This window comes from Mixophyes fleayi, chromosome 4 (assembly GCF_038048845.1).
Source record: "Mixophyes fleayi isolate aMixFle1 chromosome 4, aMixFle1.hap1, whole genome shotgun sequence".
NCBI lineage: Eukaryota > Metazoa > Chordata > Amphibia > Anura > Limnodynastidae > Mixophyes > Mixophyes fleayi.
Genome location: NC_134405.1, coordinates 234,833,456 through 234,860,723, shown reverse-complemented (window position 1 = coordinate 234,860,723; position 27,268 = coordinate 234,833,456). Strand labels below are relative to the sequence as shown.

At 39.6% G+C, this 27,268-nt stretch overlaps 1 protein-coding gene across 2 annotated transcripts; it reads left to right on the top strand.

The window, feature by feature from the left end:
- MDM2 (MDM2 proto-oncogene) lies at window positions 1-26,242 on the top strand. 2 transcript variants are annotated; one of them, XM_075209512.1, is made up of 11 exons: window positions 1-165; window positions 2,207-2,288; window positions 2,423-2,497; window positions 2,629-2,762; window positions 5,411-5,460; window positions 9,422-9,489; window positions 9,983-10,061; window positions 10,236-10,396; window positions 12,188-12,349; window positions 21,766-21,843; window positions 21,998-26,242. In XM_075209512.1, exons 1-11 carry the CDS (start codon window positions 134-136, stop codon window positions 22,553-22,555), a joined length of 1,479 nt encoding a protein of 492 aa, XP_075065613.1. In that variant the 5' UTR covers window positions 1-133; the 3' UTR covers window positions 22,556-26,242. The 2 variants fall into 2 exon arrangements, with proteins under 2 accessions (XP_075065613.1, XP_075065614.1); XM_075209513.1 differs by lacking the exon at window positions 1-165 and adding an exon at window positions 375-822.
- The last annotated feature ends 1,026 nt before the right edge of the window (window positions 26,243-27,268 follow it).

The window sequence follows — 27,268 nt, the reverse complement described above, 5'->3', positions numbered from 1 at the left end:
CAGCCTCCAGCCTACCAGCAGGGGGAGCCCATGAGATGCCGCGCAGTGTATGCCGGACATTCGTGTCGGTGTATCGGGGTGATATTACGATTTATATGATGATCACGGGGAACTAGGCCTAGACGTTTACACGATGGAAGAAAGCCAGGGCTTCCCGGAGCTAAGGTGGGTGTGTGTGTGTGTGTGGCTTCGGTGCTTGTAGCCTGAGGACAGCAGCTGGTGAGTAGGCCCTGCGGCCTGTGTGACCGGGCCTGTAGTAGTGTAGCGGCCGTATCATCAACACATGCACTCCATACTGCGTATGTACATCCTGCCCCTTGTCTACACGCTCCCTGACATGATTTAAATTGCTGCAGCGTTGTTTGATATGAATCATGAAATGGGGTGCAGGGGCTCCATGTTTCTGCAAGGATAGTAGTCACTAAAGATGGTCTCACATGTATGTGCGCTATTTACTGCATGGGCGAGGAGTCTATGTACACACGATCACTGATGACCGCACGATGCTGCTGGTACGCACTACATGCCTGTCGTGTGTATTAACCCCTCCGCTGCCAGCGCGGCTGGGGGTCACTGTGATGAGCGCAGCAGCTGGCAGCAGGGTGTGAGCGGACGAGCCGGTATGTGTCAGTGGTGATGAGTACAGCACAGGTGGTGAGTCAGCGCTGCAGCGGATCATGCTCAGACATGCACAGGGATCTAGTCCCAACTTGTCTGCTCTCACTCGCATTTAAAGGGACGATGACCTCTAGCGTGCAGCACTTTACATAGGGAGCACAGCTCCTGAACAACAACAGCACTTTATCTTTCTATTTATTCAAGGTAAGAATGGATCTGTGTTCTGCTGTCAAGTGTTTCATGCTATGAATATGCTGGAGTTCCTACTGTCTTGCTGCCTGTCTGGAGAGCCTTAGAGGTTTTAAATGTACTTTCTTTACTATTAAAATTCATTCAAATGTATTAGATATCTTTAGTATAATAAGGGAAATTATCCATACCTGGACTGTCTTTATTGTTACTTTCTAATGGTAATATATCCCAAATACTATTTTTGTTTTAGTTGGGGTGATCTCCTAGAACAATAATAGAACTTTCTTTTCCTTTTCTTGATTTATATACTAATATCGGAGGTATATTTTATATATTATTTCCCAGTATTAAGACGCAAGACTTTCAATCCCTTTTTTTTTTTTCATTCTTAAAAAATAAAATTGTATTTCTTAATAAATTAAAATAATCCTAATCATTTGTAAATAGTGCTATGTTGTCTGAAGTGAGAAATATTAAAATATTGTATAATGAGTAAAGATATTGTCAATATAAGTGAAGTAGATTAAAATTAGGAGCAACAGATAAATTCCCCTATTCAGTATGTGATAGTCTCTATACTTTTATTTGTTTGTGAGACACACTAATTCAATATCTGACCAAATTGTTGTTTATTGTGTGATCTGCACAATATTTGCACCAGTGTGTACCCAGCTTAACTCTTGAACCCAATTAGATTCAACTGCTGCATGAATAAATATTATATACTTATCGTCCATCAAAGCAGACAATAGAAGTCACTATAAATTGAGACACAGGGTAGTTTAATGATATAGCAATATGTAGTTCTAGAGTGACAGTGTGTCCAATAGGTTTAACCCTATCAGAACAAAAACTCCAACTACAAGATTAAAAAGGTAAAAATTATACCTATGACATTACAGATCATTACCCCTGCAAACATGAATGATCCAATCAATACATCAGGAGTGATAGGAACTTTAAGATATATAACATCTACACAATAATAAATGTAAGAATAATAAAAGTATGAATACTATCAGGTACTGAATAGGGGATTTTTTTTTTTCTTTCCTAATTGTAATCTACTTCACTTATACTTCCAAAATCTGTAATCACAATACAATGTTTTAATATTTTGCATGGGACAACATAACACTATTTACAGATTAATAGTATTATTTTAATTTATTAAGAAATAAAATTACGCTTTTAACAATAGCAAAAATCTAAATTTTTGTGTCCTGGTAATAAATATATACAATGTGCCTCTGATATTAGAACTTTTTTTTCCGTCTCTTGAGTTATGTATCGTACATCTTGGTTGCTTTTTATTCATCTAATGTTCTGGCTTGTAGACATAATTTTCAGTTGAAATGCATTTTACCAGAGTGATTAAAATATTTTTGGGTTACAGGCAAGGGTGCAATATGAATATATCAACAGCTACAGATTGTTTAGAAAGTTCTCCAATCATGGCAACTGACAAAGAAACACTGGTATGTGTAAACACTAAAACTTGTCATATTTGCATTTAAAGCCAGCAATATAAATATTAACTGTATTTATACCTATTCCTGTAGTGACCTTTTATAATTCTTCTTTTTTAAAACTGTTTTTTCCTTTTGTTTAGGTTAAACCAAATCCACTTCTACTGAATCTGTTAAAATCTGCAGGTGCTCAGAAGGAAACCTTTACAATGAAAGAGGTGGGCATTTTATATCTATTTTAATTAGAAGAAACACACTATGTGCCGTTGTATAATTAGTACATTTTTCCATGATTTTGTTTGTTTTATATTATATAGTTCATTGCATTGTCTTCGTACTTGCGCTATAGGTTATTTACCATCTTGGTCAGTACATTATGGCCAAGCAGTTGTATGACGAGAAGCAACAGCATATTGTCCACTGCTCCAATGATCCTCTTGGAGAACTATTTGGGGTACAGAACTTCTCTGTAAAAGAACCCAGGTAACTTGAAACATATTTGTAACAATATTCCTATGTCATTTTTATAGCAGATTTTAGTAGATATAAAGGCCCAATAATATTTTGGTTGCGCTGCTGTTAATTCATTGTATAGAAATACTTTAGTTGTGGGGGGTATTTTTGTTTTGTTTTTTATTCATTTTTTAATCTTTGTCTGTTTTTATCACTTTCTCTTTATGATGTGTTTCCTTCTCCATAGACACTTTAAGGGTGAAGGGAATATTTTAATGAAAATGATGGTCATTTATTTAAAAACAAACACCAATTATATCTTCAGTTTGCTGCCAGAATGTGATGCTAAGTTCTGGATAAAAGTGGTGGTGCACCTTTTTTAGAATATAGAATTTATTATTTAGGCACAGTGTGCCCCCGTTTTGCTTACTTCACCTTTATAGAATTGCCCACAATTTGTCTATAGCAGTGTATGTTTTCCAGAACTCCTCACAGATTCACAGGTAAAATAATTGTTGTACCTGAGCTTCTGAGAGGTTGTTGGGGCTGCGTGAGCACATGTTTAAGAAGCCCTGTTCTTTGAGATTGGATTATAGGCAGAGCACAGAAACATCTATCAAAATGCTACTTTCTCATAATGACGTAGCAGAGCAGCCACTAAAATGGCCATTAATCCCAACAATAACAACTATTTAAATACAATGAAACATAATATTTTTTTAGTTTTAGAATATCTCGGATATAAAATCTGATCTGAGAAACAATTGTTTGCTTTTCAAATGAATTAAAGGGGTTTTGGCATCTCCACGTAGCACATTTAAACTTACGTTATTGTAAGCTTTCACAGAGCTTATATGTAAGCTTTAGTAGAATGCCTCTCATTGGTGTTATTCTCTTGCTTTCTGCCTTTTTCTTGTAGTACATAAAATATAGAGGTCCATCATGCAAAATGCAGAACATTCAATGAATAAATAGAATACTACCATAAAATTAAATATAGATTGTAATAGGCAAAGTACAGTCCAAACATAAAGTATCATATAAAAGATCTAAGAGACATAATGCAAGGATACACACAGGAGGATAGAGGGCCCTTCTTGTGAGAGCTTATAATCTAATGGTGGTTATTCTCCAGGCAGCACTGACAGGAGAATAGAGTTCAGGTGCTCTGGTTTGTTAGCTGGGTAGAAAGTGAAAAAACAGATCATTCCTCTTTAAACTAATTATCAGGGATACAACACACAATAGTTGCTGTGGGGAAGAAGATAGAGTTTTAGTCTGAAATCAACTATGTCCAGTGTGATTAACTTATATGTGACAAATTACTCTATTCCATGTAAAACTGCTTAAGTACTTTCTGCAGTTTTGTGAGAAGTCATTAAAAAAAAAGTCACTTGCAGTCAGCTTATTTTTTAGTGCTACTCGCCCCTTTATAGGATTGACAGTATATTGGAGTCATTATCGGCAATATTGGTGTATTTCTATTTTAAAGGATAATTCTACCTTTTTGTTAGAAAATGTAAAAAGTACCCCACCTCTTTGACTCTCCTTATAGTACCTGCGATGATCTCTCTCCTGGGACCCTTTTACTCTGCTCTCTTGGGGCTAGATTTACTAAACTGCGGTTTTGAAAAAGTGGAGATGTTGCCTATAGCAACCAATCTGATTCTAGTTGTTATTTTATAGAATGTACTAAATAGATAATAACTAGAATCTGATTGGTTGCTATAGGCAACATCTCCACTTTTTCAAACCCGCAGTTTAGTAAATATACCCCTTGGAGTCTTTGAAGAAATCTAGGGACCAGTTTGAAGTAAACTGCTAGCAGAACACTATGCTGTTTCTGTTTTCTGCTCCTGTAGTGCCACTTTAGGCAGTTGAAGCAATGGTCCCAGTACAGTAACAATTGGCCCTCAGACTCTGCCACAGCAACGGTCAATGTGATAAGTTGTGCACAATGCAGGGCTAACATTGGGCTTGTGTCTGTGGTTTACTTCAAATCAGAGACCCCTAGAGTGCAGAATGGGAATCCCAAAGGAGAGGACACCCACAGCTAAGGTAAACTGTGGTGGGGACAATTATCCTTTGTGCTTTATAGTTTTTACACAATACCCATTTGTGGATTTAGGAAAAGTCGAAAAAAAACAAAAAACCGGTTACAGCTGCATGAATGAGGTGTCCATGATGTGTCGTGCTGATAAGAATGTTTTCACTGAGCTCTTCATTAAAACCTCTAGTAAACCTCACCCCTGTACACAAAGGTATTACAAGCAGTGTTGCATCACATCCAAGGACCTATCTGCCTGATTGTGCGTAGGGGAAGCATAACTAAAGTGTTTAATGAATCCTAATTTTCAGAGTGCTGGCAGCATATCGGAAGCACCTTCTGCATGACGCATCATAGACTCTGCTCTCACGATTGTGTGTTCAGTTTCATGGATCGCGCCAATAAATATCTCACATGCAGTAACTTGTAAACATTTCTAGGGGACAAAATATCTCTATAGACATTAGACAACAACCGAATCAATGAGTGACATAATCTAAAATAAATTATTGGAAATTTGCACAGTTAAAAATCATATTTTTATGGTAATTTCACAAAGATGAGGATTTTAGTACTGCCGAGTATAAGCTGGAAATGTACATACATGTAACACATGATCTCTTTACTTCAGGAGGTTATATGCAATGATTTCCAGAAATCTGGTAACTGCTGATTCACAAGGTTAGTTGTTGACTTCTAATGGTAGGTTTGTTCTATTTTTTATAATGAACTGTGCATTGAATTAAATAGGTTTATTTACAAAAAAGTGATTTAAAATTGATGTAGTAATTTTATTTGGCATATACAAGAAATTGGAACAAACCTTCACATACCTGTCATCTGGCAGAATAACTGCAATGCTGTTATAATTGTGTATTTTAGTAATTGATTTATGTACTGATTGACTTATTTGGATTATAACCATACGGTTCCTTCCCTGCAAATACAATTACATATAGTGTAAATAAGCTTGAAAGTATTTTATTAAGAGAGTGACTTAAAAATATCTATAGTTGGTCCTCTCCCAGTAAATATAGTCATGTACTTTAACATGAGCTCTGTAGAGAGACAGGAATCTTTCATCTAATATGGCTTTTCAGTAGCATACTATTACCCAAGGAATCTGTAACGGCACCTGTAAATTTTCTTGGATGCTGGTCCTTGACCAACAACATGTTGCAGTAACACTTTTCCTTCCCTTGATACTTCCAATAATAGCACAGTGACAGCTTCTTTTAGCACTGCAGACTTGCCCAGCAATCAGGGAGCACATTAATGGGAGTCTAAATCTCACCTGCATGATCACTACATAAAACAACGGGTCTGATTCACCAACTCGTGTTCAGTATTATATGCACGTATTTAGGCTTTGCGTATTCACTAGTTCATCAAAGCACGGATCTATTTGCGCTGTTCTATACAGGTGTAGGTCTGCTGTGCTCTACTACACAAGACACTGCAGGATACGTCCAATACCTATGTGGATTATAAATTCACAAAAGAATGCACATGAAAAAAAAAATTGATTTAATGTCACCTGTTAATAATAAAGGCATTAATGGTAAAACAGTTAAAAAAGAAAAAAAAGTCCCTTCCCTCCCCCATGAAATACAATTATTAGAATGTTGTTAATGTCTACTGAACATAAAATAAGTTTTTACAGGTGCACGTTACTGGAAAAATGTTATTACATGCTTACAAGACACTACTGATCAGGACTTAGACCAGCACCTTAGCTGGAGCAAGGGATACAGCAAAAAAACAAGTAACTTTGAGACACTTAGAGCTTGATTCGGACGTAGCTGCGTGCACTTGAGTTTGACAATGCCCCTACTGTATGTTGACTACGGCAAAACACCCTTTCCCCGCCCAGTTCACTCCCCAAAATTGTCGGCTGTAGTACGTATCCTTTGCGTTCATGAATGCAGTGCACAGGGCTGCGTTCATGGACGTATATCCTGGTTATTTTGTGGACGATATGCACAAATTTGGCAGATGTGTGCCTTGATGAATCAGACCCAACACCTTTATTTTGAGAACATACACAATTTTCACACTGGTTTACAGTAAAAATGAATTCCTTCACTGGGTGTACAAGTGACAATAAATCCTTTTGTCAGGTTTAAATGCAAGTTTTGTGTATTGTGAAAATAATCATGGTATAGCCCATTTTGCAGTGATTTATGTACTATGCTTCTATTCTTGCTATAACTACACATGGATGTGACACAAACGTATTTAATTTAAAGAAAACCTTCCTAAGCAGTTATTGTTCCTGTTGCATTTGTTATGTGCATTATATAGTTATTGTATACTGTTCAGCCTTACCATTATCGCCAGTAACTAATTTTAAAGGGCCACACAAACTGAAATGTTGTCAATCACCACCATTCGAGAACATAGATGTTTTCACTTTGACCACATGTGTGGACGGGCCAAACACACACAGTGCACAGTGTTTCACCTTAACGTTTGACTGTACATACAAAATAGTCATCTGGCTACAAGAATTATCACTCAGCCTTATCATAATTCTACCTGAACAGTTTTTGATTGGACTGATTTTTGTTTTAGTTGGAGCAGCATTTGATTTAAAAGATCTGTTTGGCATCTACCATTACATTGTTAAGTGAACAATTAGGACTTCTGAATAATTGTTCATTCTAGTGTACCTGGTACATACCTTTACTGTATCTTTGTTACACTGTGCCAAATGATCGTCCCTCTGATAGTTGTAAGGCTTTAATGTAAGCGCTCCTAGGGCTAACAGAAGGAGCTTCCAAATTACTGTGAACTATGTGGGCTGTTGTCACTTGGCAGAAAAAAAAATAACTTGCTTATACCTTTGTGTTAACGGACTTAAAGGTGAATTGATTAAAAATGTTTTGTCGTTACTGTAGTTCACCCTGTGTCACACACACAGGGTGTGTCTCCTAAATAATGCACTGCCTGTATACATTTCAAGTAAGGCAGTGACACATATGCACCATGTTTTCGGCAGACTGAGGGATAAATGACTTCTCCTTGTCCCAGTGGCTCAGAATGCAGCAGCTGTGGTTGCCATGTGTGAGCTGGCAACCTGCTGACATTGAACTTTCATCTGATGTAATACTCCCTCTGAATGGGGCTTGTGTATCTCTGTCAAAGCCGTATTCAGGGTGGAGGATGTATGGAATGCAAGCTCTGCATGCTTTGCTGCCTTCTACATAGCAACCACAGTCGCTACACTGTGTGGATTTTACAGAATGATTGTAAAAGTGGTGAAAGTGACGCTAGCTGTAAAAACATATTTTAGCTAAACTGTTTATGATAAGTACATGAAGCACAATATGTTGTTTGTTAGTTTTCATTTTTTCTTTAACTACCAAAAATACCTAGGCACGGGCCCACCCTGCTGCTTAACTTGAGTGACTGGATCAGTTTGTTCTGCCAAATCGAATAAAATCTATTAGTTTGTTTTGGGCTCAAGCGGCAAGATCCGTTTTGACGTCGCTGTGGCCTGTTAGTGCAGTCAAAAGATGATTATACAGAAGCTGATGGTTATCTTCTGACTTCATTCTTAGCCCTGCTGATAATGCTTTTATTATTTTATGATAGGATAATTATCTGACACTAGTGTTTTAGCGCAACATGATGTAATATGTGGCCAGTTAATAGCAGTTATTTTGCGGTGGGTGGTCAGTTTTGGTGCTCTACGTCTATTGCTTGAATCATGTACTTACAAAACATTTTCCTATCTGCATTGTTTTTCCTGACCCACTTTATAAGACCTATGATACAAATCCTGCACATTTTTTTTAAAATCAGGAAAAATTGTATTGCATTTTTTTTTTTCTTTTAACACTTTAACAGCAAAAAAAACCAAAAAACCCCAAAACATTAGGCTAAAACAATACCTACATCCCACACAGGGATACAAGTAGTGTCAAATATTCATGCACAGTAGATTCAAAATGCATTGGTATTCAAATTTTCAAATCAGGGTATACACATCATCCAAAATTTCAAGATATAATCGGATAATAACACAGTAGTACTAATACAAAATACAATAGTTGACCTTAATAACAAATGAGGTGGCTGGATGTCTGACAAATCCTGCACATTTAATGTTTAATGTAAATTAAAGGCATACCAATCCTCAATCGAGAATGTATTTGACACAAGCTAACTTATGTGACTTCCAGGATATGCAGTGGCATCACCTATATTTGTTTTGTTATCTGCTTTTGTAGTTTGTGCTTCGTCCAAGTAAATGTTGGGACCAGTTTCAAGGGCTCCTACTCCTGGGTGACTTTACATTTGCCTGCTGGGAGTTACCCTGCTTTGTGTTGTCCACACTATTTATCCTTTGTAAAAATAGTGATCAATATATTATGATGATATTTCATACAGACTAACATTATTTCTAGTAAATGCTGTTTTAGTATTTGCTAAAAATACAGTTTGTGCTTCAAACATTTGACATGATCATCTATTGTTCAGTATTTATATACATTCAAGGTGCTTCATCCCCTGGTGAATTCCCTGCATTGCAGTACACTACAGGTGGATATAAAACCACCCACGAGTACAGGCCCTAACATTGTATTTGTATACAAACAATAGCTGCATAATCAAATAAATTGTATTTTTCTTTCAGATTGCTATGTAGAAACATTGTGTGGAAGTGATGAATGCACATTCTCGCAAACGCCGATCTCTGAACAGGTGTGAAATTACTATTACTATACCATGCTTTGTTTTCTCATTTGTATGGTCATTGCACAAAACGCACAAGTGCTTGTCAATGTTACAAAATATTTGTGTATATATAAGGATGGAATCTATTATCAGGAATACCCTTGAAATCTACTAAAACACATTTAAAATGTGCCCTGACTTTTCCCTCCTTGATAAATTGTATGACAAAGCCCCTTATAGTAACTGTAGGTAGATTCAATTGTTCACCATGTCTGTGTATATGACCAAATCGCCAAACTGAAGCAATAAAGTTTTTTTTCTTTCTCTTTAGCTTTGGCAACTTTCTGGACAAGGGGTTTCTTGATAATAAATCGTATATCTGTTTAAGTGCTCCATGCCTTAACTCTGACTTGAGGGAGTGTAGTCAGCACTGTAAACAATCCATTGCAGTTTGAACTCTATCTTGAAATTTTGTCATTTTGATGTTGCACATTATAACGGGATGTATTCCCATGTCTAGGATTCAGCTCCGGAATTACAAGAGAAAATAACATCATCCACCTCTGTGTCATCTCCAAAGAAAAATCACAGTGATTCTGGTAAACTTATGCTGTCCTCCCCTTTCTTGCCTTATACACCTAACATTGACGTCAGACTTGACAGAGCATTCATACCAATACCATTGTTTATATAAGCTTTTATGTACCGAACTATTTGCTTTTTTTTAATTATTATTATTATTTTTGATTGGTGTTTTTTTAACTTTTGCTTAGAAGACAATTCTTCAAATGATCAACCTGCAGAGCAACAGAGAAAGCGACATAAGTCAGACAGTATTTCATTAACTTTTGATGAAAGCCTTTCGTGGTGGGTGATAAGTGGCTTACGCTGTGATAGAAATAGCAGTGATTCAACAGACACACCTTCCAATGCAGTAAGTAAGGTTATTAGCTGACCACATAATGAGCACAGATATTCATACGTTTCTAGTCCAGGGTGTCATATGAAATTTAAGTAGTGTACAATGTGACTGCACAATGTCATCCAGGAATCCTGCAGAAATAATTTCTCTGTTCGCTGTTGTATGGTATATAATTACCATTACTGGTCTTGTGTCCAGGTAACTTCATTTTTCTGGATTTTTTCGAATATATGGCACAGTGGTTTTGCTTTCAGTATTTTCTTTTGTAGAGTTCTTAAGTTTGTAAATTAAGGCAGTAACTGGTCAAACTTTAACTGATCCCAAGCAGCTTCACAAGCTAAAGTAGAAGAGCAACGTTGGCTCCAAGCTAACACTGTTGAGGTAATTCAGCTACTGCTGTGAGACCATCAAAATTCAGCTATTGGGGGACTGATGGATACCTTCCCTCTGCTTGGAGAAGGGTCAATGTGATTTATGTGGAGGACTTATCTATACTCTCTTAATACTACTTGCTCTGATTAGAAACTTTGTAAATATAGGCAAAACTTTGTTTTCTTTGTGTTTTCCCTTGAGATCTGAAGGCTCGTGTGTACATATGCTGTTTTTTTTTTTTTTTTTTTTTTCTTCTACTCTTCATGTAGTGTCTAGTTTAGAAGAAACATACAATGGCAAATTTAGAAAATTGCCGTAAGTGATCTTGTCAGTAATGTCTTCCAGGGAGATACCACTTGGCATCTAGAGGGAGGGAAGGGTAGCAGGCACAGTATTGAGGTCACAATCCCAAACCTTTGACCCGATACTCCCATAACATATGCCAGAAATTGCTCCCACTGAAAACGCATTTCGGTCAAGAAGAATCATCTCTCCTACCCATGTGAAACAACTCTAGCAGAGAGTGATAGACCCTATGAAGGATAAACGGGTGTATTTGGAGGTGGCATTTCTAAGGCTTTCTTAAACATGTGGGTCCAATCCTTCTCTGAAAGGAGTCCCAAATCAGCTTCCCGCTTGGACCGAAGCAAATCCGATCCATCGGGGGCCAGCTCAAAGTTGAGGGTAGAGTACAAGACAGAGATTGTTTTACGGTTACCTACAGTGGACAACAGGCGTTTAAGTGGAGATATGTGAATCAGAGTTGGGGAGTCAGAGAATTGAGGTAAGGGCATGTCACAGTTGGAGACAACAATAAAAAGTGGAATTAAGGACCCCATTCTCCTGTGACAATTGTTCAAAGGATTTTAAACAACCATCCTGATATAGTTGACCTATAGTAGTAACATCAAACCTCTGACAAATATTATAGTCCCGCAGTTTAGCAAGTTCGGGGGTAGTGGAATTGTGCCAATGTCAGTTGAGCAAATCCCCCCCCCCCCCTTCCTCCCCAAGCACGCTAGGTGCAAATCTCCAAAGGTGTACAGTATATTTAAATTGTGTGTGTGTATTAAATCTGAAAAATGTTTGAAAAACGGCCTTTGTCAGTACGGAACCCCAAATAATTGGTGGAGTGTCTGCTTCTCTGTACACAGTCCTCGTGACCAGTAGCTTCAGCTACCAATGTACAATAAAGCATCTGGCTGGACATCCATTAGGACATTTAACTGTCTTATTCTGATATCCAGCCATGCGATTATGCAAATAGTTACAGAAACATCAATGTATAGTGTCTGTAAAATATCAGTAACTTCCATTAAAGAAGCAACAAATCATCTCCATCATGTCCCTCTGTACGGGGGAATGTATAGTACATGTGTAGTGATGTTTTACTTTTAGACGGTCATTTTACCTTTTACTTTTTGTTTTTAGGACCTTGATGTACACTCTGTAAGTGACAACTCCGATTGGCTGGATCCAGATTCTGATTCTGACCAATTCAGTGTTGAATTTGAGGTGGAATCTGTTTATTCAGATGACTACAGCCCAAGTGGAGATGAACAAAGTCTTGTAGAGGATGAAATAGATGATGAGGTAGGAACATGCTATATATCTTTTCTTAACTGAGGGATGCTTACACATGTCCAAAAACAAAACATGCACCATGTGAATGTCTTGCTCCTCTTGACATTAATATCAGTTCTCCTCTGCTTGCTGTAGTTTAGCCCCTTCTCTATATGAAACAAATGCCAGATACACCAGAGACAGTATTCGGGCTGGTAGAGGACACTCCATTGTCATGGCAAAGAATTGCCCATGTCATGCTGCATTCACTGCACACTTCTCGAGCATGAGATAAGGTTAATTGAAGATAAGATTTGCTCATATGGGTCAGTAATCAGTCATTCATATTGTGAGCTTTGTTTATCTGTCTGTCGCTGATGTAAATAAAGTTTGAATGCACAAAACGTACATACCTTTATCATGCTGTCAGGAAATATTGGCCAAGTCACATAGAGAAAATATAGGTGATAAATATTTGCATTGGGATTGGCTAACTACATTTGAGAATCATTTTAGATTGTTCCATTTAATGTATGTGAAGGCATTGTGATTTTGAGCAGCATGGTTTTTGTTGATGTTGTTTCTCTGCATTTATTTTAATTCTCTCCAAATCGGATGGGGTACGGGTTAACAGCTATGGGAAAGCCAACAGCCGAAGGTTTAAATGATCGGGCACTGTAATCTCCGAATGGGCTAAACAGCTACAGTAGGAAATTAAGTCGCTTAGCATAGACAGAGTTAAAATGCAGGTTTTAAAGTGGCAATACTCGGACCCCACATCTGTATACCATTATACGTGGCATGGGGTCTGAGTATTGCCGCTTTAAAACCTGCATTTTAACTCTGTCTATGGTAAGTGACGTAATTTCCTACTGTAGCCGTTTAGCCCATTCGGAGATTACAGTGCCCGGTCATTTAAACCTTCGTAAAAAGTTATTATCTGTTTATATAGTAAATAGTCTTTTTATTATTATCGCCCTTATAATAATCTTTATTGTCGCTTCGTTTAAAACGGTCTTCTTTCCCGTAGCTGTAATAATGACTGCCACTGTCCAAATTTTTATACCTTTATTGCAATACTTCCCTTTCTTACTTCCTTAGGCTGCTGTAAGTCTGGTCTGTTGGTAGTTTGGGTACTGAAGATGATCAGAAACTTATGACATCATTAAAATGCATTTGAATAGTTTTGTGCATTTCAGTAGCTCCTCATCTTCAGTGCTCTAAGATTATTGTAATGTGATGAGCTGTGACTGGGAAAGCAGAGAAGTGTACTACCCTCTCTCTCTTCCCACATACACTGAGCGCACTGGTGACAGCAACAGCAACCGATGTAATGACTAAACATTGTTTGCAAGGTAGGAAAATATAAAATGATCTAAAAAATACCAGTTATGCTGATTGTGACTGGATCACATATAAATAACTTTTGATATAAATTTATTTAAAGGAATTATATAATTGCACTTGCACTTATTTTTGATATTGTGAGATAGGAAATCGTTATTTCTGGGACCAGGGTAGAAAATTAGTTTTTTCTATTTTAACCTTTCAAAAGCAAATGCCTTTGTTTTGAAAGCATTTTGCATATCTTGGTGCAAGAAAATGCTTTGGTGTACCTGTCTTTAGGAATGCGTATCCTGCTAGTCTAAAGAGAGGATTCATGTTGATTGGATCTTTTGATATGTGAGGCCTTTTGAAGGCAGGAAGGGTTTAATTAAGACCTCCTTATTAGAGTTCCTGTGTCTAAAGACATCACTGGATTTGTAAGATATCACAGACAAGTGTAAATATTGTTAGCTTTGCGATGCATGTAAATCTATGTTTTGATTAACGGAGTTATATCCTGATTCTAAAACTAGCCTGTGTCCAAATCTGTATAAAATGCACTGACTTGTACGCTGAAATGTATTCTTCCGATTTCAACATCTGAGGGTAAATGTATTAAGCTCCGGGTTCTTCAACACCCGCGAGTTCGGCGTCTTCAGCGCTTAAATTTAAAGCGGCGCTGCCTTGTAAAGGGAAACTTCCCTTTACAAGGCAGCGCTGCTTTAAATTTAAGCGCTGAAGACGCCGAACTCGTGGGTGTTGAAGAACCCGGAGCTTAATACATTCACCCCCTGACCTGATCACTGGTACCTCTAACCAGTGAGAGCAAATACACATCTTGCTTCAAAGACCTGCTTGAAAACATCTTCAATATTGCTGTATTCCTGTGACCTGCAGATTAGACCCTAAATCGAATTCGTTCTCCGGCTGATTCTGAGGTTTGACCCAGCTCTCCAGTACCACCGCTCTGCCTACTACCCATGCAGCCCTGTTCAGTGTGATAGGCCAGGGGGGATCCATCTACAGCAACCCTGATCCATAGTAAGAGGTCAGGAGTACCAGCCCAGGTACACCACAAACGAGGTACGCTAGCAGCGTCAGTTAGCCAGAAGGAATGTGGTTCTGAGTGCCGTAAAAGGAGCTCAGTGGTGGCAGCAGGCCCTCCCACTGTGGAAGGAGGGGCGTATTCGGGATAACGAAAGGGGATGGTGGCAAAGTAGGCCCAGCCGGTTCCCAGCGACAACAGGCAGGGTGGCATAGGCGGTCCATCCTGTCACAGATTTCTGGTGGCAAGCGGTGGGATAACCGCAGGCAGCTTTTCGTGAACCAATCAGGAGAGCCGAGTTATTCAGGAGAGGAATAACTGCAGCCAGGAGAATGCACGGGGTGTCTGATTACACCAACGTGTCCAGGGTGGATCTTGAGACTCTGTGCAGTACCAAGGGCATTGACATCACCCATTCGCCAAACAGGGCGGAGATGAGAGAGATGCTGAGGGAATGGCACTGACAGCATGGTACCCCAGACGGCAGAGATCCCTGCTCAACAGCCTGCAGAGACCTCTACCCAGCCCCTCTATCCTATGATGAGCAGGGCTGCCGGGCTAAAGATCCAGCTGGTGGCCTTAGGAGACAACGCATCTGCAACTGAGCGGGCACAGGTCATCGCTGCATGGCGCCAAGAGGGATGGGCACCAGCCATGCAGCCTAGTCGCTAGAGGATCAGGACTGTTATATTTACTTTGCCCTAAATTTGAGGACTGTGTTGGGAATATTGATGAGCATCTGCAGGTATTTGAAAGGACCTGCAGGCTACACATTGTACCGAGAGAGGAATGGGTTAAGCATCTGGTGCCCACACTGCAAGGACATGCAGTGGAGGCCTACCGTAGGGTGCCCACAGAGGACTGTGCGGACTATGATATAGTGAAAAGGGTACACTATTACCCCAGAGGCCTATCGTCTGAAGTTCCCGGACTTTACAAAGGAACTCCACGCCACTCAGGAGGAGTTTGCCAACCTGCTGCGGAAGTCTGCCAGGAAGTGGGTGCGCTGGGCAGGTTCCCAGACCGTGCATGAGGTAATAGACTTGATGTGCCAAGAGCAGTTTCACCGATGGTGCGCATCGGAGGTGAGAGAATGGGTGCTGGACCGGAAGCCTGGCACCCTGGAAGCAGCCACACAGTTGGCGGATCAGTATGGGGCAGTGAGGCCACACTGGCAGAAGCGCCAGGTTAACAGCCAACACCAAAGGACTGTAGAAACAGGGGGACACCCCTCTACTACTCACCCCCAAAAGCAAGTACCTAACCCTTTGGGTACCATTCGCCAGTCACCGCCCCGTCCTGTCCCTGGGAGTTATCAGAGACCACCGGAGCCCAGGCTGAAGAAGAAGTGCTACAACTGTGGGAAACACGGTCATTTAAGGATGGACTGTCCCACAGCCCCAGCACCCCAGACTCGTGCCCCTAATCTGAGTTCTGGGGTCCGGCTGACTTGTTTAACTGGCGAAGATGAACCATTAGAGACTGCTTCCACCCCTACCAGCCCAATGGAGTGTGGCGTGTCTGAAGGTGACTCAGCGGAGAGAGTCACTTGTGTGTCCAAAAGACCCCCCCCCCCAAAAAAAAACATGTGGAGGAACCTGCAGCCGGTTCAAGTGGGACCCCTGCAGGGTGAAGGACTGAGAGACTCGGGGAGCCTCAATTACTGTTGAGTCCCCATCTTATTGATCCTGCTGCAGTATTGCAGGATCGCACTGCCAAAGTTACTGTGCCAGATGGACTGGAAAAAGAAGTGCCTGTAGCAAGGGTGTATCTGGACTGGGGAGATGGCCAGGAGTTGCGAGATGTTGCCGTTATGGATGGCCTCCCAACTGATGTGATTTTGGGCAACAATGTTGGGGGCGGAATTGTGACTGCATTTCTCAGCTCTACTACCCGGAGCCAAGCTGCTAAGCTACGGTCTTCAGGATCTACACCTGCACAACCCAGCCCAGAGGAAAAGACCATAGCTACTAGACAACAGTCATCACCTACAACCACAGCTTCAGCCAGCCCAGAGGAAAAGACCACATCTGCTATTTCTTCAGGAAACAGCCAACCCTTTGCCTCTGGAATGACTACGTCCCCTAGCAACGCAGAGGATGTTGTCTCTTGCCAACCTGATCTTGTGGGGGTGCCCGGTGATGCACCTGTCCCTAGCAGTATGCCAGCTCCAGCGGTGAGAACAGCTGACCACAGTGACACCCCTTTTGACTGACCCCACTTTGACTGACCTTAGTCACCCCAGCGTAGACTCACCTGCAGCGTATCCTGACTTAGACGATAGTGAGGGCCGCAGGGAAGAGTTCAGGGCATCGTAGCTCTCTGATCCCTCACTGGAAGGCATGAGGCGCCAGGCTGGCGGCAGCCTTCCAGCGAGGCAGGTAGGGAGTGTGACCTGGCATAAAGGGTTGTTGTACCGTGTAGCTAGGAAGGTAGATGGCGATAGACCAGTCCGGGAACAAGTTCACTTGCCCTGTATTAACGCTTTTGTAGATGAGTGGGACAGAGTTCAGGGTTGCCTAAAGGGCATTTTCAATTTCGGTAAAATTTGGGAAGATAATCTGGAGCAAATAGGGCTGGTGTTAGGGAAGATTGGGTGGGCAAGTTTGACTGTTAGGGCAGAGAAGTGCCAGATGGGGATGTCAGAGTTACAGTTCCTGGGTGATCGTGTGGGGGGAGGAAGGGTTAGGTCAGAACCAGCTAAGGTAGAGACAATCCGAGACTGGCCCCAGCCCACGACCTAGTTACATGTTACATTCTTAACGACTGCAGGGGACTACAGACGTTCTGTCCCAGACTTTAGTACTGTAGTGAAACCCCTGACAGATCTCACTAAGAATAAACCCCCCAAAGTAGTTGACTGGACACCCGCTTGCGAGCTGGCATTTCAGTAATTACAGGAAGCCCTGGTTCATGCTCTTGTACTGTCTGTGCCTAATTATGACAAGGACTTTATTGTGCAAACTGATGCGTCACAGTATGGACTGGGAGCAGTACTTAGCCAGGTGGGGCCAGATGGGCAGGAGCACCCTGTGGCCTATTTGAGCAGAAAACTGCTAAACCGGGAGGTGGGGTATGCCACAATTGAAAAGGAATGTTTGGCCATTGTATGGGCAGTGAAACAACTTAAACCTTATTTGTATGGATGGCATCTTACTGTGGTGAGTGATCATAATTCTTTAAAGTGGCTACAACACACCTCAGGGGAAAATGGCCATTTGTTGCGGTGGAGCCTTGCACTTCAAATTTATGACTTTGACATAATTCACAAGCAAGGACAGGCTCACAGGAATGCGGATGGACTGTCTCGACAGAAAGAGCCAGAACCTCTGGGTCACTTCCGGTAACCCTAGTAAACTGCGGACCAGGAGCCAAATCGTCGGACATGGCACGCTGGTTGCCGCATGGACAAGGGAGGGGAGGAGTGTGACTGGATCACTATTAAATAACTTTTGGTAAAAATGTATTTAAAGGCAATAGCGCAGTGCGCTTATTTATATAATTGCACATGCACTTATTTTTTATATTGTGTATATTGTGAGATAGGAAATTGTTATTTCTGAGACCAGGGTAGAAAATTAGTTTTTTTTCTGTTTTAACCTTTCAGAAGCAAATGCCTTATTTCTGATGTATACCTGATAAAATAAGTATTTGTTTTGAAAGCATTTTGCATATCTTGGTGCAAGAAAATGCTTTTTTGTACCTGTCTTTGGGAATGCGTACCCTGCTAGTCTAAAGAGTGGATTCATGTTGATTGGATCTTTTGATATGTGAGGCCTATTGAAGGCAGGAAAGGTTAATTAAGACCTTGTTACTAGAGTTCCTGTGTCTAAAGACATCACTGGATTTGTAAGATATCACAGACAAGTGTAAATATTGTTAGCTTTGCGATGCATGTGAATCTATGTTTTGGTAAACGTGGTTACATCCTGATTCTAAAAATAGCCTGTGTCCAAATCTGTATAAAATGCACTGACTTGTACACTGAAATGTATTCTTCTGATTTCAACATCTGACCTAATCACTGGTACCTCTAACCAGTGAGAGCAAATAAACATCTTGCTTCAAAGACCTGCTTGAAAACATCTTCAATATTGCTGTATTCCTGTGACCTGCAGATTAGACCCTAAATCAAATTCGTTCTCCGGCTGATTCTGAGGTTGGACCCAGCTCTCCAGTACCACCGCTCTGCCTGCTACCCATGCAGCCCTATTCAGTGTGATAGGCCAGGGGGGATCCATCCACAGCAACCCTGATCCATAGTAAGAGGTCAGGAGTACCAGCCCAGGTACACCACAAACGAGGTACGCTAGCAGCGTCAGTTAGCCAAAAGGAATGTGGTTCTGAGTGCCATAAAAGGAGCTCAGTGTTTACATTCTCTTGGTATGTTTCAAACTCATTGTTTTGTTTTGAAAAAAAAACCCTAATGAAAATTACTTTAAAAAAAAAAAGGAGCTCAGTGGAGGCAGCAGGCCCTCCCACTGTGGCAGCAGGGGCGTATTCGGAATAACGACAAAGTAGGCCCAGCCCAGCAATAACAGACAGGGTGGCATAGGCGGTCCATCCTGTTGCACTGATTGAAACAATACCTGCTGCAACACAAATTCCATCTATAACAAACTATAGCTTAAACTAATAATTTGTCTTTATTTTAAGTAGATTGTTTTTTCTATGTTACTTAATGGCTAATATGGAGACATCTGTAGAGCAATCGGTTAGTCTCTCTGCTTCTATGTAAAGCCCCAGGTGCTTATTAGAATCGCGCTGAGCCAAGGAATGAAGGGGATAATCAGTGTTAGTGGAAAACTCTCGCTTCCACAAAACTAAGGTGATGGCATGCGTATTTTTCACCGGAGCAAACTGACTATTTTACGGAGTCTTAAAATTTTGCCCGCTGTTGCGTATTATGCTCTTATAAAGAACATTGACTATTCAGTTTGTCAGCTACCCTCAGTAAGTGCTGATGAAGGTTTACCATTTCCAAATAATTTTAATTACTATTAGAATGATTGGTAGGTTTGGTAAATATTGGAGTTTTTCATTTTGGTGAAAGTAGTTTGTCTGCAATCACTGAATAACAGTTGACCTTTCTGTACAAGGGAAACTTCTCTCTCCACACTAGCTACAGTACAGCAACTCAACAGTTATGCTCCATGTTTAAATGGCTGACTTGGCTACCGTGTGTGCTGAGGCTCAAGTGAGGCAATGTGGTGATGGCACATAACATTGCTGGGCATGAGCCCCAAAAGTGACAAACAGTGGATAGTTGTATAGAAGTGTTTGAAATCTCCACCAGCGCTTCACTATCCACTACAGCTAGATATAACCATAACAACCATACAAAAGTTGTGAAAAAAGTCATGTGTGACAAAAAATATATTACCCAGCGCCGCTTAATCTCATATAAATTTGTGAAATCATTTAAGTGCACGTGATATGCTTTTTTTTTTTTTTTTTTTTTTCCCCCTTTATATACTTATATTCTGAATTGTCTTCCCTCCGGCGTTGATGCAATATTCATTCATAAAAATAAAACAAAATATATACATAACGTGATACTGTGATAAATGCAATAATATGTGATAAAATAAACTGTTCTTCAAAGAATCATATTTTTCTGATTATTCAAATTATATATACTCCTCGCTTGCAAACACCGTTCAAAATAGATGTATATTAAATTTAAATATCTTCAACATATATCGGAATCACTTTATGATGGAAGAGACCCCTATGGTATCTCGCTTACAAGATATATTGTTGAAGAAGAGCTGTTCTGGGTTCTGGGTCCCTGACGCCTGCTGGAAGTGCCACAATGCTCCATGTAGATTTTTATTTACCTGGCAGGATTGCAAACTAATTTTGGCCTCTTTGGAACCAGGTTATTAAGATCTCTACCGAGATACTGGCTGCCGTGTGTCTGATAACCCTGCATTTTGGCTCCTTAACAATACTAATGTTCCACTGTCTTGTTTAAAAAACCTATTTTGAAATCTCATTTCAGCTGACAAAGCAGTGATACCCATGCATTGGAGATCTTCCACCCCCCTTCCCCAACTATTAGTGAATGGGTTCTGGAGACTGGAATTTTATAGAGTCATGGATGATTTAATGTTTCCCATGGGTGATACATTTGCAGAGTACTGCAATACTGCACAGTGTGATCTTGAAGTACTTTATTGTGGTTATTCTACCAAAACTGTCTACTTCTATTGCACTTTTGTGCTTGTTGACACTAAAAACAAAAAAAAATAAATCCGTGCATACTTGCCTACTTTTATTGTTTTGGGTTCTGGGAAGGGCAGGTGGGGGCGGAGCTCGGAAAATCTCATGACTAAGCCCATTTTGCGCTATACCAGCGGGGCAGAGATGACGCGTGATTCGCGTCACTAAGCCCTGCCTCCTTCATGTAATTTGCCAATCTATCCGGGAGGTTGCTCTGCTCTACCGGGAGTCCACGAGGATTCCCAGAAATTCGGGAGTCTCCCGGAAATTCCGAAGAGTGGGCAACTAAGAGAGAGAGTGTGTGTATATGCACGTGACTAATTATACACAGGTCAACATCTATGCATCACTATGTTACTGGATTCATAGTTTGAGCAATCTATATTTGTTATTGTATAATGCAAAACACTGATTATGTGTTAATGTATTTCATTTTCATTCAGACAGTGTAGCATTTGTGTATGTTTATTGGTGTCAGTAAATCCTTAAGGTTACATTATACTGAAGAATTACTTGTTTAGAAAGCTTTTGTACTTAATAAAGCAAGTTTGTCCATTCGAGAGGCTGTGTTAAAAAGCAATTATTTGTCCAAGGTACTCCAAGCAGTCCAACATTTTCCATTATAATGTATCCACTATGTGTACTGTTATTTTGTAGTTTGTTGAAAATGCTAAATTAAAAATATGCAGATACTTGTTCTCTGAATGACTTATTGTGATGTCTTCACTGAATGATTATTTTAAAGTTCCTGTTGTTGCAAAAGTCACTGTTTATGTTAAGGATACGTGGCTGTTTTATATGAATACTATTTTCTATGGTAGTCATTATTTCTTACCTCCTTTAACCATAGGTGTATCAAGTGACTATTTACCAAGCTGAAGATACAGACGCTGACTCTTTTGATGAAGATACTGAAATTTCAGAAGCTGTAAGTAATTTTATGCACAGTTGATCATAAACAAGAAGCGATTGAAAGTTTGTTATATATTTTTTTCCTGTGTCTGTGTTTGTTCCTTTGCTCTTATGTAAGAACAGATACTGGGTTTTTTGTGGTAAATTCCTTGTTTTACCTGTCATTCCAGGACTATTGGAAATGCTCACAATGTGATGAGATGAACCCTCCCATTCCGAGATACTGCCACAGATGTTGGTCTCTTCGTAAAGACTGGCTTCCTGACCAAAAGAAAACAAATCCTCACTCCTTGAAGAGGAAAGAGATGGAAGATTCTCAGGAAGATGAAGGCATTGATGTGCCTGATGGAAAAAAAGCAAAGCTGACCGATTTACCAGAATCGGTTATCTCAAAGAAAGAGGATGATGGTATACAAAGCTCAGAATCCCAGGAGACGGAGGACTTTTCTCAGCCTTCCACGTCTGGTAGCATTGCTTCCTGCAGTCAGGAGGAGTACAGAGAGAGTGAGCAGGAGCAAGCTCATGAAGAAAATGCAGGCCTGCCCCTTTCTAGTGTTGAACCTTGCGTCATTTGTCAGACCAGGCCGAAGAATGGGTGTATTGTCCATGGCAGAACAGGGCATCTTATGGCATGTTTTACCTGTGCCAAAAAACTTAAGAAAAGGAACAAGCCTTGCCCTGTCTGCAGGCAACCTATTCAGATGATCGTATTAACCTATTTCAGCTAAAAAGTAGCCTATACTAAAGGATTTCTTAAGGGTGCAAAAGGACAATTGTAACCTATACTAACAGCTCTGCTGAATATGTAATTATATGTTTTGCATATAGTATGAAATGTGACTATCACAATGCAAGACCCTCTTACTTTAAACCTTAATAGACTCATGTTCGTAGTGGTTTATTGAAGTTGTTTATTATATAAGTTTGCTTAAGTGCTTGCTAACATGTAAGATGTTCTGCAAGTGGATGCAGTGTATTTAACTGTTTTTGGGTTTTTTCTTTATTTAACTTGTGACATAATTTTACATAAATCCACTCATTTGCCAAACCAATTAGGTGAGATACATCTTTAATATTCGCTGGTCATACACAAGTAACCAGGTAGAGTAATGGAAGTGCATTCTTGAAGTGGCTCTCACAATTCTCATTTATGTCCATTGTGTCTGTCTGCACAGTTTCATTGATTGCTTTGCAGCATTGTAATCGTCTGTAACAGAACATGTTAATTTGCCCTAAATTGTAATGAAATGCACTGATTCGATCATTTATGTATCTGTTCAGTTCTCTCCCCTTTTTTACAGATTGTTAATCATTAATCAGATTGTTTTGCAGAAAAGTTGTTGATCTTTAAAAATGTTTGGGTTTAATATTCTAATTTTGATAAGGCTGTGTGGCTTGAGGAAGCATTTTTTCCAATGGCAGAAGTATCTTGGGAGCAGGGGAGCCACTACAATACTGCCCCCCACCCCCCACTCCCCCCGCCTTCTGAGGCTCCCTCCCTGCTCTGAAAAGAGCAGAGCGAAGTCTACTTCTAAGCGGTACATGCACTCGACCGCGCATGTTCAGAAGAGCTCTGATCTGTTCAGTGCAGAGTCGGGGACATAGGAGGCCACAGTGGTATCAGCGGGGCCCACCTGGCGATGCATTGTTCCTCTTTGATTTTTCCTATGCACAATGAACATTCTATGTAAGTTTATTTATGGACGCTGAATGTATGTTTTTCCGTAACCAGCATGCTATGCACTTTTCATAAAAGGGCCACATGTAATTTCAATATTACGTTTTTTGTTTGCTCATTGGAACTTTTTCCAAATTTAACAAGATATCTTTACATATTTGAGCAACTTATACGTTTTAGTTTTGGATTTACTTGGTAGAGGGTTTGTGCAGCAAAAGTGTATAGGATGGAAGGGAGGGACTGGGGCCTTGTGAATTACTTTTAATCTAGAATTGGCCTTTTTATCTATACCTTTTATCCTCTGTGGTTTGATGTGTATGCAAAAAGCTCATGGTGAAATACTGAATATATAGAATATGTATGTCTGCTGTGCAGAACACTAACTAATACCTTAGTGCCTTGGAAACTTGTATGAAATAATGGTACCACTCACTCCATGTTAGGCAATGCTTTAATGATGAAAGATGACTTTAGATACCTCCAATTTCAGTTTGTCCAATGCTGTCATTTTACTATTGCAATATACTGAACCTGTAGTATGTACATTTTTCTGATATTTAAGTGACTATTTTATTACATTTGAGTCTTAAGGTTTTGTTTTGTTTTTCTACAAATGAAAATGAATGTTTTGATCTAGCTGCAATTCCAAATTATAGTGAGTTCTGGATATCATATTTTATGAGCAGCATAGTGGCACAGGGGTTATCATTGCTGCCTCACTACAATGAGGTCATGGGCACGATTCCAACCAGGGTCTCCAAGTGCTCCGGTTTTCTTTCACACCCCAAAGACATACTGGTAGCTTAATTGGCTTCTGGCAAAATTTAACCATAGTTTTGTCTGAGTGGTAGGGCATATAGATTAAGCTACACTGGGGCAGGGACTGATATGAATGATTCTATGTACAGTGCTGTATAAGATGTAGGCACTATATAAATAACTTTTCATTTTAGAAGTGCTAAGTTCCCCAATCTGAAAACTTCCACTTGATAACGGACAAATTAGACCATTTTTTAATAGGGCTACAAAAAACTGTAACAAGTATATTTGGGTTTTGTTGGCTGGCAGAAGAACCAGTTACATGTTTTACAGACCATGCATATGGGGTCACACCATAGCAAATCGTTTTTGGTTATAATCCCAGACATGACTGAAGCTGAATTTGGAGTTTCTTACAGAGTTGTAATTCTTTAATAACCAACACTGGTTATTGAATATGATACAAAAAAAAACAACATTATTATTAAAACTACTAAGCTTTATTTCCAGTGTACTATTATAGTCAGTTTCTCCTAAATATTTTCTTTGTTATTTTCTTGCTATATTTCACTTAAATTGTCACATTTTATAAAGCTCTCTGAAATGCAGTCTTTTATGACAAACACCCATCACTAACCAGCAGTGCTGGGATTTCTATGATCTGCTTTGCTAATTCTTCCTTTTTAATTCCATTTCCTTGTATTTATATTGTCTCTATTTTATCTGTATTTCTAAGTTTAAAGAAAAAGAAAGAAAAGCAAAAGTTGTCCAGAACAAGTTTCTAATGCTAGTCTGAAATAATGTAAAGCTACTTGTCGATACTGAAATGTAGAGGCTAGAATGGTGATTTTATTAGAGAAGCTTGAAATCATGATACAGAAATATGCATTTTTATCAGTTGTCACTTGCCATAGTGAAATGTTCTGCCAACAGCATTTCTTGCAATAGTTGTTCTTTATATGGTGCCATCTTATTACGCAGCGCTGTACAGAGTACATATTTAATCATTCACATCTGTTTCGGAGCATTTAGACTGTAAGCTCCAATTGGGCAAACACATAAGCATACACACACACCAGGGTCCATGTTGTCAGCAGCTAATTAATCTACCAGTATGTCTTGGTTGTGGGTGGAAACCCACACAAACACAGGGAGAACATCCAAACTCTAGAGTGCTGTGGGGTAGCAATGCTAACCAATGTGCCACTGAGCTGCCCCCATCAATATAGTCACATACTATCTAGTTAAAATATTATGATACAATACAAAATATTGATATTCTAAAGTATACCATAAAATGCCCAGAATGAGCATGGAATGTGTGTCCACATATGTCAGTAACTGGCAATATCCATTAATGGGCAAAACATTTTGTTCCCCTTTCCTATTGTGGAAGTTATATTGTGTACTGTCTAAAAGCCACTTGCTTACCTTCCCCATGTAACACCTTATAGAGTCAGTGTTACCTAGAAAGTTGAATATAAGTAGTTGATTTACAAAAATGTTTTCATTACACTAAACATCTTAGATTGAAGTCTCCTTCCCTATGAATATTACCTGCTAGTGATTTATGTCCATGATTAATTCTAAATCTAATATATTTAATCACAATTGTATTCTATCCCATAATTACATATACTTTTACTTTAATTATACTTTCATGCTGTGTGTTTTGTTAGTTTTAGTATTTAATTCAGGTTTTCATCTCTCCTGGTTCAGCAAGAACAATGCTTGCTGTATTGTACTGATACACTGATGCAGAGAGTAAAACCAGACTTTGATTGCTGTGTTTTAGTACTTTCGCCTCTTAGCACTTTTTTTTTTTTTTTTAATTATTTGTGCTGTGAAATATTTCCCAGTCCTAAGAGATGATGTGTACATTACATCTGTTTAGAACATCTAACTAAAATGCACTGTATATAGTTCAAACATTGTGTGAATTATTTAAAATTTTTAAAATTAAAATATTTAATTTAAACATTGTCTTTTTCCTCTCTGCATTTTATACAGTATAAATTTTGCATAGTGCAATATGTACTAAAGTTCTATGCACTTAATTAGCTTTACCTTTTACTATAATATAATGTAAGGCACAGTCTAGCCCTCTACACCTGGTTTACTATTTGAACATCTCTGGTATTTAAATGTTGATACAGAGGTATATTATATAGTGAGATTATTTTTCAACCAGTAAGGCACCTGATTTTATTCCAAACCCTGGTGGAAAACAGTCAGGAGGTTTCAGGACAATAATGGATCTAAGAAGACTCAAAAGGGCGTGTAGAAACATGACACTTTCGTATGGAGTTAAGTAACCCCTTTTGTGACAGGATGAACATCCTATGCCACCCTGTCGTGTTGGTGGGCTTACCTTGCCACTGTCTCCTTTCTTTATCAAAATTACATCCATTTAAATGCAGAAGGGGAGGGGCTCTACTACCACCAGAAGGCTCATTCAAGAGCACCTAGAACAGCTTCCTTCTGGCTAATTTGCTGCTAGTGCACACCATTGCTGGGCACCTGGACTGACTGGTACACCTGACCTCTTCCTTTAGACCGGGGTTGCTGTGTATGGTTCCCCTTGGCCTCTCAATAACCAGAGTGGCAGGTTAGCAGCCACAGCGTTATTATTAGAGGCTGGGTCCCAACCTCAGAACAGCCGGATAACGGATTAGATTGGGTCTAATTTATAGGCCACAGGAATTACAGCAGGTAAGTAGTCATCGAAGCAGTGATGTTTTATTAGCTCAAGTAGTCTTTTCAAGGACAGTTGCACTCTGGTTTGAGGTACTAGTGATCTTACAGGAGATGCAGATGGAATAATAGCATAAAATAGTCAAACAGGGTTCTTTTTATACAGATTCTAACATGCATGTTGGCAGGCGGGGAAAGAGCCCCCTGATCCTAGATGACACCACAACGTGTGAGATATCGTATCCGATCTTTACCCTCGGGATGTAATATTCTTTAGAGCTGGAGATAACGCAATTTTAAACTGAACAAA